General features: G+C 47.4%; 2 protein-coding genes across 4 annotated transcripts in view; both read right to left on the bottom strand.

The window, feature by feature from the left end:
* Window positions 1-11,800, bottom strand: part of LOC106812409 (ctenidin-1-like) — a 17,905-nt gene extending 6,105 nt beyond the window's left edge. For both annotated transcript variants that reach the window (XM_014816282.1, XM_014816283.1), the window contains exons 1-2: window positions 11,711-11,800; window positions 11,192-11,221 (exon numbers count right to left, since the gene is read on the bottom strand). In XM_014816282.1, the coding sequence (XP_014671768.1) occupies window positions 11,192-11,221; window positions 11,711-11,785 (105 nt within the window). In that variant the 5' untranslated portion in view covers window positions 11,786-11,800. The remainder of the gene's footprint in view (window positions 1-11,191; window positions 11,222-11,710) is intronic.
* Window positions 1-12,408, bottom strand: part of LOC106812407 (PX domain-containing protein kinase-like protein) — a 29,255-nt gene that overhangs the window by 439 nt on the left and 16,408 nt on the right. Inside the window, exon 17 of one of the 2 annotated variants that reach the window (XR_001394329.1) lies at window positions 1,183-1,186. The exons of the other annotated variant lie outside the window; for it this stretch is intronic. The gene's annotated coding sequence lies outside the window, so the exon portion shown is untranslated. The remainder of the gene's footprint in view (window positions 1-1,182; window positions 1,187-12,408) is intronic. 2 annotated transcript variants of the gene reach the window in all.

The raw sequence follows: 12,408 nt of genomic DNA, 5'->3' as shown, positions 1-12,408 counted from the left end.
ATCGTCTCCGTAAGATTGTGTAATTCGAGCAGTTGTCTCGGGGGCGCGCGGTTTACGCAGAAGCTTTCCGATTGCTGCCGATTCGATAGCGCACATTGCCAGTTGCGTTTTCCAATTTCAATTGGCATTCTTGGGAATGAGATAACGGCGCGCTTCGCCACTTCGAATGGTGAAAACATCGCTCGACGTTCGTCCACCCTATTACACGAAGTCTAGTATTTTTGTGAGTTCAATCTCCGACGAGGTTACTACTTCTGTGGAATCACTAGTTGGAGACAATGTGATCTGTAGTTTTCAGATTTATATTGGTTTATGTGTGTTTTAGAAGCTATTGAATGCGAGGCAGGTCGCAACGCCGATCAGTTTCCTTTTGTATCGCCACCATAAGTGTCGCGGAGGTTGGCAGGATTCTGTCCTTATTAAATAATTTAGTTGGCCCATGTGAGGTTAATTCCTCATGGCTTACAAATACATGTACAATGTAAACGTAATTTCTGGTGCCTTTGTGGCTATCTTTAGGCTACCATCGAGCCAGATTTTTCTGTCAGAAAGTTAATGTAAATTTGTCATTTACTTTAGTTTCAATCTGCCGTTGGTGGCAGCAGCGGCTTAGCGTAATAACCTAAAGCAGCAGTAATAGGATTTTTTACTAAGAACTTAGTAATTTAATGAGTTATTTTACATTACTCAGGTATTATGGTACTCCAGTTAGAAGTTTACTAAGATTGGGTTTTTTAGTATACTTTCAGTTACGCGCATGGTTGCACTACATCACAATCCTGGTGTCGACTAAATAAATGCTGTGTACGAGACATTGCTAGTATCTTTGACACAGAGGATTCTTCAACTATTGTAAAAAGAACATTTTCAAGAGGGCTTACGTATTACTAACGTACGCCATAAACTGGACGAGGGTTATGGAGCTCCCAAGTCTGCGGTGCAGAAGCCATGCACGCACAACTCAGCAGCATGATTGAGGAAATCGACCAGGAAATGAGTCAGCTGATCACGGGACGGATGACGCCGAATGCAGCAAACCCGTCGGCGAAGCGAGAAGCCTCACTTCTTACGTCGAGGAATCGCCCCCGCCGGCATCCGATATGCCGCGAAGCGCACCCGTCATCCCTCGCCCTATCGCCCGGAACCGGAGCAATCTCCGTTTCTCCTAGAGCGAACAGCCACACATCTCCGCCCTCACGTCTCGCCTAGTCCTTCTAGCATCCGGAAGGCAGGTGTTTACCAGCACTCCTGCCACCGTAGGCGTACGAGGCGACCCGCCCGAAATGTCGCTTGCCCGTGAACTCAGGAAGCCTGTGGTCGAGATCAGTAAGTTTGGTGGCGATCCCACCGAATACATGTCTTTCTGTCGCCAGTTCAACACCCGTATCGTGAAAAACTCTGACTCGTCTGAGGAATGCCTCGGTTACCTGCTCCAATTCACTACTGGGGAGGCCCACCGAGTTGTGCATGGGTTTTCTCATCTGAACGCTCAGCTTGGATTCACGGCTGCTATCGAAGAGCTACAACGCCGCTACGGAGACGCACATTACGTAGCGCAGAGTTACGTCACTAAGGCTGTAAACTGGCCCCCTGTAAAGCCGGATGATCCAAGAGCCCTTGACGACTATGGCATCTTTCTTCGCGAATGTCAATATGCAATTCAGGAAATAGATGCCCTCAGCGTTCTTGAATACCCGGACAATCTTCGGAAGCTAGTGGCTAAACTTCCCTTTCGATACCACGACAAGTGGAGGATCTGGCTTTTTCAACGCCCGCGAGAAGGGTCAGACTCCGACTTTCGCAATGTTGGTTGACTTTGTCCTTCGAGAAGCGAGGAAGCTTACCGACCCAGTATATGGAAGAGCAGGGCTACAAGGATGGAACATGCGGCCGCCAGAGTCCGCTACCACCCAGTCGAATACGAAACCAGTGTCTAGGGCCCCGGCGCCAGGTCCCACGGAACTAGGACGTCATATGCCGGATAAAGGCGCGCGAACCTTTCGCCCGTACGCTACTTAACACTACAGCAAATAGCAACGCACAAGGTCGGTCCTCCGTAACGCCTGCAAAACGGACCTGCCCGTTGTGCAAGGACAGCCATTATCTCGCAAAGTGCCGGCAGTTTGAAAGTAAAGATACGTCTGCTAAACGCCAGTGCGTCATGGACTTGAAGCTTTGCTTCAACTGTCTCCGACCGGCCCACCGCGCAAATGAATGCTTGTCCCTCGGGAGATGCCGTACCTGCAATGGTACCCACCACACGTCGCTCCACGCTAACTCTGTCAGCATGGGACCTGATAAGCCCGAGCCCGAGCCCGAGCAGATGCGGAACAACAACACTTGTTATATCACCTTGGGAGACAAAGCTGCTAAAACTTACTTCCAGCTTATTCCAGTTTACGTGTGTCATAATGGTCGTTCAGTGCCTACCATAGCCTTGCTAGACTCAGCCAGCCAGCTGACTATAGTACGTGATCTTTAGCCTTAGACTGGATTAAAGGTAAACTCAAGGACCTTACCCTCAACACCATGAGTTCGTCCGCAACCAAGAAATCCCGCACTGTCTCCTTCAAGTTGAGGTCACGTGACCAGGCGTTTCCACTTCCGCTGTACGTGAATGGAGCTCAGACCTTGGAGCTAGACTCGTTCCAATGTTCGACCCAAACCTTCGACCCAGCCTGGATTCATGCCCAGAACTTGGACATCCCAGCGACATTGAACCTGTGGAAATTTGGCATCCTCATAGGGGGTAGATCAGCCTGAGGCTCACATTCAACATGAGATTCGCCGTGGAAAGGAGGATCAGCCGCTTGCAGTTAGAACACGTCTGGGGTGGTCACTGATGGGTAAAGGCCACGGCTCAAGTCAGACTGCGGACGCAATCGCCGCACAAGTTAACCTGCTCATGGAGACAAGCAGCTTGAAGGAATCGTTGGAAAGGTTCTGGAGCACGGAGTCCTTTGGCGTGAACCATGATTACGCAAAACCGATCTCAGTGGAAGATAGAAAGGCGGATACGATGTTAGCGCAAAGCATAACGTTGGACAAGGGCCGATACAGCGTCGGGATGTTATGGAGGGAACCAGATTCTACATTGCCCAACAACTACGTTGTAGCCTGCCGCCGCTATGAGTTGCTGGTGAAACGCTTCCAGAAGGATCCGCCGTTTGCTGAAGTGTACCAGGCTACATTGAAGGGATATGTCGCGCGAGGGTATGCCAGGAAGCTGGCGCCAGCGGAAGTTGAATCGTCAACAAACCGCACGTGGTACCTGCCACACCATGGGGTCGTCAACCCGCATAAGCCCGGCCGCGTGCGTGTGGTTTTTGATGCTGCGTCCAGCTACAAAGGAGCATCGCTTAACGATGCTCTGTTGTCGCCCGGACCGTATTATTTAAAGGAGTCTCTTTCGGTCGTCTTATCAGCGCTTCGTCTCTTCGATACGCCGTCTAGTGGCCGATGTACAGGAAATGTCCTTGAGAGTGGGCGTTAGTACGCACAGGCGACTTGACTCTCTCCGCGTTTCTATGTTCCAAGGAAGACTGGGAGAAACCTGGACCGCCGGACGTATATGTCATGAATTCGCACATCTTCGGAGCGACCAGCTCACCAGCCTGTTGTAACTTTGCGCTACAGCAAACAGCTAGAGACAACGCAGCCAACTTCAGTGAACAAGCCGTACAAGCCATCTGCAAGATGTCTTACATGGATGGATCCTGCTGAAATCAGTGCGAGGTGTTTCCAAAGGGAATTGAGCTGGCCAAGGAATTGGGGCGCTGACGGCGAGATGGGTGGTTTCAGACGTACAAAATGGCTATCCAACGCCCGAGAAGTTTCTGGCTGCCATAAGATAGTTGCAGAGCTAGGCTGTTCGGCGAGAGGTAGACTTGATACATGAGTGAGGTTCCCAAACAGAGAACGCTGCGGGAATGAGTTGTACCTCCTCCTAGGACATCCTTTGTCTTCCATGCCTGACCGGCCAAAGAGACCATATGAGCGAAAAGAGGCCTAGTTAGCATAACTGTGCCTCCGTCTTCGATCCGTGCGGCTATATCACACCCTTTCTATTCCGTGCTAAGTGTTTGTAGGCAAGGATCTATGGAAAGGCCGGCGGTTAGACTGCGGACCAGCCCCTTCCGCGATAACTTGCAGCACAAAATGCGAGCGGAATGCTCCGAGAGCTTAGGGAACTGCTTAATGGCACAACTGTCAAGAATACCAAGACACCACCAGGGGTCAGCTCGCCAGGCAGAGATGTCCAGATCCACGTCTTTGGAGGATGCCTCAGAGTCTGCGGTTGTGGCGCACGTGGCTTACTACGATACAATGTCGCAACAGAAGTCATTATCGGTGTCGCTTCCGGTCAGCTCGAAGAACCAGAGTGCGCCCCACTGAAAACCTCTCGTCTATCCTAGGTTGGCATTCAGGATCCCTATTGGCCGCACGTCTGGGTAAACTACTCGAGACGGAACTCAAAGTTGGGATCCAACGACATGTCTACTGGTCAGACTCGGAAGTAGTGCTGAAGTATCTTAGAAATGAAGTCAAACGATTTAAGCCATTTGTCGCGAACCGGGTAGCAGAGATCCGCGACCTAACCCAACCGGAAGACTGGCATCACGTCCCTACTGACTGTAACCCTGCCGATCTATGCTCACGAGGGACCACTGTCGCCTCCCTAGACCCGAACAGCCTATGGTTCCAGGGGCCCCCGTTCCTGCGCCTAGATGAGGAAAACTGGCCACGCTAATGGAAATAAGCACAGCTTCTCAGCAGACCTAGAGCCTAAGACCGCAGAAGTGAAAGGGACGGACAGACTGCCATGGTACATCACACTGTCACCGGCCGACCCAGCCGAGATGGCGAGGAAGAAGCCCCCCTCGCCCAGCAGTTCATTGACTCAGGCCAGACACTACGGCACCTTGCTCCCAGAAAAACTTCTGTCTTTGCACGCGATTGCTCAAAAAGACAGCCTGGTCAACTGAGCCGCTAACAAACTTCGCGCTTCGTAAACTTGCCTCGTTTAGGCCGGCAAAGCGTGCAAAGTCCCCGTACTTAACGTGCAGAAGAGTACGCAGGAAGCCACACTCTACTGGTGCGCCGGAGCGCAACAGGACAGCTTTCCGCGAGGAGCTCGCTAGTCCTACGAAAACGGGAAGGCTGTCAGTAAGAAAGCCGCCTTGTCTCAGTTTGAATCCTCTTCGACGAAGAGCGCAGCAAGGACCCTTGCAGTAGGCGACGGATCAGACATGCAGTGATCCCTGGCTGACGCGCAAGTTCAGCAATACGTTCTGCCTTCTAGCCCATCAGTTAGCTTCAGCTTCTCGCTATGGAAGCCCACAAGCGCCTGAAAACATTGTGGCCCAGAAGCAACCTGTGGCAGAACCAGACAGTAAGTATTGGCCGCGTTCAGGCCCGCAATGTAGCTAAGCGCGTTATTAGTGAGTGTCGGCCCATGTCGTCATGCGGAAACCCAAGGTCCCGACCATCCCTCCCTAGAATGGCGGCATCTGGCCTCCCTGTCGCCTTGATGTATTCGTCTGGACCTTTTCAACCACTGTGGGTCGACTATGGGACCATGCTGACGAAGACCGGGAGAAGCGACCACCAAGCGATGGGGCTGTTTGTTTACATGCATGACCACACGTGCCGTACCTTGAACTGGCAGACTCGCTTAGAGACTGAGCGACTTTCTCCTGTGTTTAAGGCAAGCTTCATCGGAGAAAGGGCACCCCAAACACGTGTACAGCGATAACGGTACTAATTTTCGCGGAGCCGACGCTGAGTTGTCGCGTTGCCTAGCCGAGTGGGACCAGTCTGCAATAGCCGACCTCCTGACACCACAAGGGATAACCTGGCATTTTAACCCGCCTTCCGCTCCTCATTTCGGTGGTGCCTGGGAGCGCTTGATCAAATCAGTGAAAATTGCCCTCAACGCTACTCTTAAGAACACCTTAGTGACAGACACTGTCCTTAGGACAACGTTAATTGAAGTCGAGGCCATCTTGAACAGTCGCCCGCTCACGCCATGTAGTCCAGACCCGGAGGACTACACTGCACTGACGCCTAATCATTTCTTGCTGGGACGTGCCGACAACAAGCTGCCGCCGGTCAGTTGTCAAGATCGTGAGGTCAACAGCCGCCGCCGCTGGCGCCAGTGCCAAGTGCTGTCCGACCGCGTCTGTCTTCGATGGAAACGGGAATACCTGCCACGGCTCACTGAGAGACAGCGCTGGAAAAGGGATCTGAGGCCAAACCCATCTCCAGAGGGTGATTTGGTCTTCGATTATCGACGACGACCAGCTACCGAGAGGCTATTGGGCTGCTTGGTCGAATTGTCCGCGGTTTACCGGAGAGCGATGAACGTATCCGCGCTGTCGAACGTTTAAACGCCCCCAACGTTACGCGAAGACCTTGTCGCCAAAGTGTCTGTGTTTTGGAAGAGGCGTAACTTTATTCCACACAAAATTGAAGGTGACAGACTTTCTCTATCCATGGTGGCTTATCCGCTTCGCAGGTGCTAATCTTCGGGATTCTGGGTTGAAGTGCTTCGCAACCTCATCACCCAAGGATTGGTGTCATATTCGTCGGCGAACTCTATTTGCGTAGGGATTAGCGGTCTAGTAGCCGTGATCATGCGCATAAAGGTACCGTGCGCCAGCGCGCACTATGGTTAAAGAACAGACGTTTGTGATTTCTACCGACATGCTACTTGCTTGAAGCATTGAGTTATTTCCCGGGCTGGTTGCTAATGCATAGGATTTCTGGTAAACTTTAATGCTGGTGGTTTGGCGACGTTCCGCTAGGGTTAATCTGATTAACCAACAAACAAAGTTTCTGGCAAAATTAGCCTATGCCGAGCCTTTCTTGAGAGTCAGTTTATGCTTCCAGCGTTCTGTGTGAACTTAGCTACCACGCAGGAGTACTGGGTAGATTTAGTTAAATTAATGTATGAAGAGATAACCCTTGTTTGGGTTGTGTTGGTCCAAGGCAGGACCTTTCAGTTTATTGGGTGTTTTTCTGCTATGTTTAAAGCCAGAAGTGTATAAACAAATTAGCCTTCTTCTTCAAGGGTTGTTGTCATAAAACGTGTTTTTTAATTTTTTAGACATTGTGTTAGACTCCGTCAGTGGGTGGGGTAATGTAGACTATCGTCCGAAGATTGTGTAATTCGGAGCAGATTGTCTCGGGGGCGGGGTTTACGAGCCTTTCCCGAGTTGTTGCCGATTCCGATAGGCGGCACTTGCAGTTGCGTTTTCATTTCAAATTGGCAATTCTTGGAATGAGGATAACGGGCGCTTCGCCACTTCGATGGGGTGAAACACTCGCTGCGACGGTTCGTCCACGACCTTTTACACGAAGTCTAGTTTATATTTTGGTTGAGTTCATCTCCGACGATGGTTACTCTTCATGTGGGAATCACTTAGTGGAGACAATGTTCTGTAAGTTTTCAGATTTATATTGGTTTATGTGTGTTTAGAAGCTTTGGATATGTGAGGCAGGCAACACCGATTGCAGTTTTTGCCTTTGCTATGCCACCATAAGTGTCGCGAGGTTGGAGGATCTGTACCCTTATTTAATAATTTAGTTGGCCCATGTGAGATTCCTCATGGCTTTTAAATACATGTACATTGTAAACGCGTAATTTCTGGTGCCTTGTGGTATCGTTTAGGCTACCATTCATGCATTTTTCTGTCAGAAAGTTAATGTAAATTTGTCATTACTTGTAAGTTCTCAAATCTCCCGTTGGTGGAGGCAGCAAGCGGGCTTGCGTTATAACTAATAGGCACAGTAATAAGATTTTTTACAAGAACTTGTAAGTCTTTAATCGGTTATTTAAATTACTCAGTATTTATGGCAGTACTCGAGTTAGAGTTTACCTGTAAGATGGTTTTTTGTATACTTTCAGTTACCCGCTGTTGCACACTACTCACAGTGCTTCGACTAAAAATAAATGCGTGTACGAGACATTTGCTAAGTGATCTTTTGACGTGATTCTTCCAATTATCAATGCCGACAGTGGCAAGTATAAACCCTACAATATAAATATGTATGGACTCGTAATGCCTATTTGCATTGAAAAAAACAGATGACTTCGAAAACAGTCCACATTTAAAATCATAGAGGATTTCTCGCAAACTCGGCTACACGCAAGCACAAGGTCGTAATTAAAATGTTAAAAATAGCCTTGTGTTGCCTCTGGTTTCTATAATAGTGCCGCGCTTCGCCATGTGTTAAATGATATTAAAACTATGTTTATTGATCGCTTTGTAACTTGTTTATGAACTTGGCTGTACATATAATGAGTATGTACTTTTTCGTATAATTTATTTATTTTATTTCTCATCTTAGTTTCACAACTGTATAATATACGTTTAATGCTCAATCAAAATCAACTTGCAACCTTGCCATCCTTCACGTACAGCCAACGCATAAGTGATTATAATTTGTCGATTCTTGTATACCTCAGATAATCTTATCGATTATAGCATTTATAAACTCATAGTCATATGATTCAGGCTTGCCCGTTTATATACTAATATTTTTGTTTTTTAGGGGTGGCAGACTTTGATGACCTGAGGGCTCTTTCGCCACACCAGGGGTTATATCTATCACATTATGTATTTGTAACCTTTCCATTCTAATATGTATCGTTGTATAACTGAATGTAAATATGTCTTGTGCACACATAAAATTATTTGAATCTTGAATCCTTGAAATCTGCCCCTATGTGATAATTTGTTACTGACGACGAAAAAAGAAAGACAATAATCGCGTTTAAAACTATGCTCATTAGAAAAAGCATTTAGTTTTACCTATACAGTAAATAAGCTAAAACAGCTAGTAGTACAGCATAAATTACAAAAAGTATTGACATAACAGAAACTACAATAATCGGCAAAGGATCTGTCATTAACATAATAAAAGAGACAATTTTTGAATAATTATTGTTGTTGTGCCCGTATCATTGCTCAAAAATTAGTGACACTATATAAATATCATGGAATCATCCTGCGATTGGTAAGACGGCCTACTTATTTTGGTATCCGTTTTAGTGATATCCACTACTATAGCCATAAGAATAAACTCTACGATATGGGCATAGGGACGCATAGCCTCCATGACCTCCATAACCGCCATAAGCCTCCACGTCCTGGTAGCCACCGTAACCGCCATAGCCTCCACGTCCGTAGCCACGTAACCGCCATAGCCTCGACGATCCGTAGCCACCGTAAAACCGCCATAGCCTCCCAGCGTCCGTAGCCACCGTAAACCGCCATAGCCTCACGTCCGTACACCGTAACCGCCATAGCCTCGCACGTCCGTAGCGCCACCGTAGCCTACATAAGCACCATAGCCTCCAAACCTCCATAGCCACATACGCCTCCTGACTCCATGACCACATTTTAGCCTGCCAGTGACCTCCATAGCCATCCATATCCTCCACGACCAATGCCGCCATAGCCTCCAAGGCCGCCATGGCCATAGCCTCATAGCTCCACCTGCCATAGCCTCCACCGCCATAGTCCTCCACCGCCATAGCCTCCATAACCTCCATAGCCGCCACCTCCGTAACTCCATATCCATGTAGCTCGTCCGCATAACTCCGGACGTGCCCACTAATATCTCAGATTGGGCCCAAGCTGTAAGCCACCATATCCACCGGGTATCGATTAATACCTGTCGCGACCCCGTAACCACCGCCTGAACCCAGGTATGGGTGAGGCTAACGGCCACCTTGAAAAAAACAAAATATTTGCAATTGCCTATCTTGAACACGCGCCGCAACGCAGAAAGAGAGCATAGATAGATACGCTAAGATGGATGATGGGTGGAATGGATAAATAAAGAGAGAGCAGAGAAGAGAGCTAGATGGATGGATCGGTGGATGGAAAATAAGAGAGAAAGAGAATAGAGAGCCTAGATGGATGGATGGGTGTGATAATGGATGAAAGTAAGAAGAGAGAGCCAGAGAAAGAGAAAGAGAGAGCAGAGAGAGAGAGAGGCAGAGAGAGCAGAGAGAGGAGAGACGCAGAGAGAGAGACGCAGAGAGAGAGAAAGAAAGAGAGAGAGAGAGAGAGAGAAGAAAGAGAGAGAGAGAGAAGAGAGAGAGAGAGAAGAAGAGAGAGAGAGAGAGAAGCAGAGCAAGAGGAGAGTAGAGGAGCGAGGGGGAGCACGAACAAGATAGACGTTTTAGATGATAAATGTATAAGTGAACGCGGTGCTGGGCTTTGGGTCGATGGAGTAGATATGGATGGATGGATAGATGGATAGATGGAATAGATAGAATAGATAGTTAGACGGATGAAAAGATGGATGGATGGATATGATGGATGGATTGGATGGATGGATGATGTAGGCTGTGATGGATGAGAAGAAAGAAAGGGAGGGAGAAATAGCAAGGTAGACAGCACGTGACCACGGGTTTAAAATTAATTATTATTAAAATAATCACGAGTAGATAGTAGTAGAGTAGTTATGGCTAGTAGTAAATACAATAAAAAATTTGTCATAAATGACGCATGAATTACAGTTTTCCCTACGCAAACGAAATCGCGCGGAACGGAAATTCATTAAAATATCTGCTCGAACTATTCAGAACACTTGAACAATGTCAGCAGTGTGTGGCCATAGATGCAGAGAGAGAGAGAGAGAGAGAGAGAGAGAGAAAGAGAGAGAGGAGAGAGAAGAGAGAGAGAGAGAGAAGAGACAGAGAGAGAGAGAGAGAGAGAGAGACGAGAGCAGAGAGAGAGGAGAGGAGAGAGAGAGAGAGAGAGAGAGAGAGAGAGAGGAGCAGAGAGAGATGAGAGAGAGAGAGCGCCGCGGGTATATATATATAATATATATATATATATATTATATATATATATAGAAAAGAGAGGAGAGAGAGAGAGAGATAGAGTAGAGAGATTAGAGAGAGAGAGAGAGAGAGAGAGAGAGAGAGAGAGAGAGAAAGAGAAGGAGAAAGTGTATGTGTGAGAGAGGCGAGAATATAGAGAGAGTGTGATAGAGCGAATGAGGGAGAAAGGGTGGGTGGGAGAGAGAGTTCTTATGATTATGATCATGATTATTAATAACTATTATAGCAATGTCATACCACATGCAACCTTTTGTTTCACACTTATGATAATAAGTACTGTTGCATTGATTAATGTGAATTGAAAAACCTATAAGCATTAAGTAAACTTACAATCGAAAGCACAATAAGGATCTTCATGGTCTGAAATTTGCAAGACACGTTATATTATTCGTTGGCAACACGCAAGAGAAAAGCAAGCCACTTACCTAATAGCTAATCGAATAGATAGAAATAATATTATTTGACATTCTGTCACCTAACATCGCACAGCGCAATATCACCTAGTGAGTGACTCGAGACCCCATCGTGTCAGTTAAAAACGAGTTGAACATCAAAATTAGCGTGATTGTCTAATCTGTAGCAATGTGCTAAATTTTGCTATTATAAGTATATATAACCCGCGACCGTGTACTCGACGTACATTCAGGTAAGCTTAGTAATTTTTGAGAGAAACTAGCGGTTGTTATAGAGTCGTTGCTTACGTAGGCCTTCATGTATAACAAACAAACAACATATAAGCTATACACATGGAAGCTACAGATTCTAGAATCATTGAAAGCGGGACGACTAATTGAATACTTGAATGTAATACTCTACATGATAAAACTGTCTACCGGTACGACAACTCACCTCTAGCTCCGTATAGCCTGGTATGCGACGGGCTGCAACGGCCTTAGCTATACTTATCTTATATACGATACTCATTGACACACTGACTTCAATACCGCACCACCTTTCACTCTTACCGACGTAATGTTAGAGTGACAATACATGAAATACTCGCCGCATACATTAGCGGATACGTGGGACGCATTGCAACATAGTCACGTACACCTAAGGATCGGTCATTTGTTAAGCATTTGTCTTCTGACTGACAATTGTCTCATTGAGTAACGTTGGCTATCCACCGGTATAATTAATGACCGCTACTGGACACAACCCGCTAAACAGAACCTTCACAGGCTCATCAAACGACCCGCTACAGTAATAACTTACGACAAATGTCGCTTTACTAAACCGTGTCTCGCACGAATCCCGTGCTACCAGGGGCGTAAATCCGTACCGAGGAGTTGGGGGGATGATCGGCGATAGCCGGGGGCGAAATTAACCTTGGCTGCCGCAGGCAGGCCCGCGTGCCGTAGGCATGCCAGTGCTAGGGGGGTCTGGGGGCATGCCCCCCAGAAAATTGTGAAATATTTAAGCCATTTTCCTCCAATCTGAGGCATACTGTGGGCCATATTCTCATGTCTGATGACACTATCTCAACCCTAGACTCAACCCTACAAGGATTCAAAACATTTTCATTACTTTTCAGAGAGCGTACACAG

Source organism: Priapulus caudatus, unplaced genomic scaffold (assembly GCF_000485595.1).
Source record: "Priapulus caudatus unplaced genomic scaffold, Priapulus_caudatus-5.0.1 Scaffold644, whole genome shotgun sequence".
NCBI classification, from domain to species: domain Eukaryota; kingdom Metazoa; phylum Priapulida; class Priapulimorpha; order Priapulimorphida; family Priapulidae; genus Priapulus; species Priapulus caudatus.
Note: the sequence above shows the minus strand (reverse complement) of the source record. Positions and strands in the feature narration are given on the sequence as shown.